General features: G+C 44.5%; 1 protein-coding gene across 1 annotated transcript; it reads right to left on the reverse strand.

Annotated features, from left to right (window-relative positions):
* Positions 1–1,237: 1,237 nt before the first annotated feature.
* Positions 1,238–3,877, reverse strand: LOC104127899 (uncharacterized protein C11orf24; the record flags this gene model as incomplete). The annotated part of the gene is made up of 2 exons (XM_035896086.1): positions 1,238–2,580; positions 3,761–3,877. Coding segments are annotated over 2 exons (1,325 nt in total), but the record flags the coding sequence as incomplete, so codon positions are not given.
* Between the last annotated feature and the right edge of the window lie 339 nt (positions 3,878–4,216).

A 4,216-nucleotide genomic window follows, 5' to 3' on the forward strand; every position in this document is an offset into this window, starting at 1 on the left:
CTTGCCTCTCCTGCTGCTGTTTTCATAGCACTTTCAGCTTGATAACAAACATGAAGTCTACAAAGTAACCCCTTCCAGGGTAAAGACTCCCTCCAAATTCTAAACAGCCAAAGATTTTGGATAAATAACCAAACCAAAACTCAACAGCACAAATTCTGAGGTTTGTTATTATCAGCCTCAAGATTACATGCAAGCAAGACTAAAGTATTTCATAGAAAAGTAATTCGAAGTGAGAGACACGTTATCAATCTGGTCAAAAAAAAAAATGCACCTTGATCCAGCATTTTGCTATTGGCATGTGTCATTCAAATAAGATGCATTAATCACTGAAGGATACTTGCTAAAAATCAAGTGTTTTCTACTCACTCTCTCAGCCACGGATCATCAGAGCTGAGCTGCAACCGCATGTGCAATAAGGTTTCCAAATTACAAACAACTCGGAGCTGGTCCTTAATGTAAAACAAAACCCAAAACAGAGCCCGATGCTCTGTGCATGAAAGCGAATAAGCAGTGAATGGGTCTGCATTCCTGGGAGACTGGCAGCATACTGCTCCGAAATTACAGAAGCAGCGCGCCGGAAGATAACCAGCATCTTCTGTGACATGTCCCTACTTCCACACTGGGAATACCGAAGTACAGCTAATTTGCTTAAGCCCCAAAAGCCCACTTGCTTGCTTCCAAACTGGCAGGGACAGGAATGAAAACAAAAATGCAACAAGATATGCCCTTCCGGGGCCCCGTTTATTAAGTGAATACAAAAATAAGATCATTTAAGTGCAGAGGCACAGTAATCCGCTCCAGGGTGAAAAGCTACCTTGGGTTAGCCATAAACAGTTTGTAATGCCTCGCAAACAGACCTCTTCACAAGCAAGAAGCACACTGAACCATGACACACGTTGGATGAGAAGTCCCTTGTTGCAGCAACGCTCTGCACTGCTCATCTGGCCATTTCATAGCACTTTGCAAACGGTGAGAGCATCCTTTGCTCTGCTTTTCTCATTCGTGGAACGAATGAAACACAAGGAACTTGCACTGTAAACAGCTGAAAAAGTGCCGCAGCATTTTCCAAGGATGACTGCTTACCATTTGTTAGGTCTGGTTTGCAATGAAAAACAATGGCCAAAGCTATTGTGCATTATGGAAGTTTTAAAAATGACTTTTTTTTTTTTTTTTTACAGTAACCTGTTGCATGGTTGAATAAAAAATATTTTTTTTTTCTTAATACAGTACATGGCATTTCTCCTCAATTGCACCAGAAGTAAATTTGGAAGCACTTTCAGTTTGTGTTATAGGCAAATAGGAAAGAAAAACAAGTCAGGCAAGCTTTCAATCTGCTTTCCATCTCTCTGCCCACTGTTTTGTCCCCACCCTTTCACATCTCCGAGTCCACGTACATTCCGTTGATCAGGTAATCCACTTGTGTGTAATCCTTCTTCTTGTAGCTTTCGTAGGCCTGCATAAGGAAAAGAACTATAACAGTTATGAAAAAAAACGTACCGACTAAAAGCACTGCAAGAAGCAAACTTTTATCTACCAAGTACTGAGTCAGGGGCTCAGCAGCAATGAGAAGATACTCATTGTCCGTGTCCCGAGTTTCTTCAAGGCCCAAAGCTGTTGTTTTGGGTGCATCTGCTGGAGCCGTGGTTGTCGAAAAAATGTGAGACGTTGACTTTATCCCATGCCCAGTCGTAGTTGCTGCTGTAGAGGCAGTAGTTAAAACCATGGCGCCTCTTGTAGAGCCCAGAAGAGAAGTTGATTTATTTGCTGTACTTGCTTCTGGTGTAACAGCAGGCTGCTGATTTGCAGAGTGTGAACTCTCCGAGGGGGCAAGTGCTGTGGCACGAGTGGAAGCAGTGGGAGATGTTCCTGCAGCCTGTGGGATGAGGGTGGTCGATGTTGGGCTCAGCATCTCCGGGCCAGCTCCAGTAGTGGAGGGGCTAATGGAGTAGGGAGTGCTGGTGGTGGCCGTGGCTGGGTGAAACTGCTCTGTTTGAGGCATTTGAGTACTCACTTCAGAAATGACAGCGAGGGGAGCAGAAGTGGGGGACAATACTGAAACAGAGCTGCTATTTCCTGATTTTTTGGTGGTAGTCGCAAGCTTGGTGACATGGCTGGAAGCGGAAGCAGAGATGTTACTAGAATTGGGAGAAGAGGCATTGGATGATATGGCTTCAGCAAGGAGACCAGAACCTCCAGGACTATTTGATGCTTTGGCAGTTGGTTCATAAGCTGCAGTGAGGACAGTCACGTTTGTAACGTTCCTTGTTACAGCTGTGGCAGTGGCGGGGGTCACCGTGGTGGGCGTCACCATGGTGGGCGTCACCATGGTGGGCGTCACCATGGTGGGCGTCACCATGGTGGGCATAGCCTTGGTTGCAATTGTTTTTCTTGCATTTGTTGTTACATCTTCACTTCCAAGCACAAGCAAATGCCTCAAGTGAATCTTGTGTGTCCGAGCAGTTGAGGAAAACAGGTTTTCCACATTGTGTCGGTCAACCCGTGCATTCACCATCCTCTCCTTTTTTTGTGGATAGTTTTGGTGGTGAAACAGGACTGTTTCCCTTTTCCCACTGACAATTTCTTCAAAAAGACAAAACCAGTGAGTTTCATAGAATAAAAATCTCAAGCTCAAATCTGACCTCATACCCCCAACATGCAAACCAGAACATGTATTCTGCAGTACCTGTAGCACAGCTGGAATAAATCCGTCCTGAAGTCAGAAAGAACATGAAAATTCAAACCCCTGCCTTTACTGCACATAATCCCTTTGGGGTTTTGGGGGGGGCTTTGTTGTTTGGTTGGGTTTTTTTGCCACAGACCTTTGGCATTTGCCCAGCCAGGGAATTAATTCCACAAAAGGGGAGGAAATTAAGTACAGAGCTACGATGCAGGAGCATGTTATCAACAGAAGCAATGTTACAAATGCCTGCTCCTGAGAAGAAGGCTCATGCTTTCAAAGTTACACAGTAGGCTTCGATTCATAATTTTCACCTATCAAAACTGAGTGGAATTTTCCACTTACACCTTCATACTTTGGGAGAATTTCCCTCACAACTAGTGATCTAGATTTATAGTGATATAAATCCCAACTGCTTATCAAAGGTCTGGTTGCTACGCTGCAGAGAAACCTTTGCCAACCCAGCAGAACCATGAACAAATTTCCTTTTTTTGTAAACTTGGGTACAGCAAACTCTTGGAACATACTTTAGAAGACTGATTGCCCAATTACCAACAAGCTCCATTTTGGTTTTGTGTCACTTAATTAAAATTGAAGACCTTGGCACTGGAAAGTCACCGTGAGCGATTGCTGCTAAGGCTGCTCTGATTATAGAAGCAGCCCCCTGCCTCTGGCACAAAATCCTGGCAATCTCAGAAAAAACAATGCCAAGACACTTTCCTTTCTCTTAAAAAAAAAATAAATACAGCTATTAATGCCTTTCTTTCCAAAGGACAGCATGTGGAGTGCAAATGCCTTGAATGAATGGTGTCTTCAACGTGGAAACAAACCATTAATCAGCAAGAGACACAAAAGTCACCTAAAGACACATCACGCACACGTCAGTGCCAGAGCCCTTACCAGGCTGGTGGAACGGTTCTTCCAGTGAACCAACTTTACCTAGAGAATCATCCTGTACAACCCAACCAATATCCTTGACAACCCATCTCCCTCAGCTGAGAGCCAGTCAAGGGCTAAATGTAGGCATTTAAAGCAAAAGGACCAGGATCCTGGATTTAGCAGGAGCCTGAAGCGTGGCATTACCTCCAAGCAGATCTCTGATGTCTTGTTCTCCAGCATTCTGGCACACACTCAGCTGGCCACACTGCAAGAGGATGCAGCGGTTCTGGTAGGGCACAGACCAGTTACAGTGATGGTTACCTGAAAACAGCAGAGAAAATGGGTTGCTACACACAGTATACTGAACACACTGCTTCGTGGCTGCAATTAAAGAATTAAAAAAACCCCTGATAGCTGGAAGGTCTGGCCTTAAAGGATCCTGACTTCACTTGGGGAAAATAACTGGAAAGCTAATGAAATCAATACAGCAGCTGCAGGCTGCCTACCTCCTTGTCTTGTGGTACCAACGCCAAACAGCAGCAATTCACTCGCTCAGACAGGGACACAGAGAGGGCGTGATGGTTTGAACCCATCTGAATGCTAGCATTCATCTAGGTGTCTTAATAAGGGGGGGGGGGAAAAAAAAAAAAAAAAAAGGGA

Source organism: Egretta garzetta, unplaced genomic scaffold, assembly GCF_000687185.1.
Source record: "Egretta garzetta isolate BGI_Z169 unplaced genomic scaffold, ASM68718v1 scaffold1436, whole genome shotgun sequence".
In the NCBI taxonomy this organism is placed as follows: domain Eukaryota; kingdom Metazoa; phylum Chordata; class Aves; order Pelecaniformes; family Ardeidae; genus Egretta; species Egretta garzetta.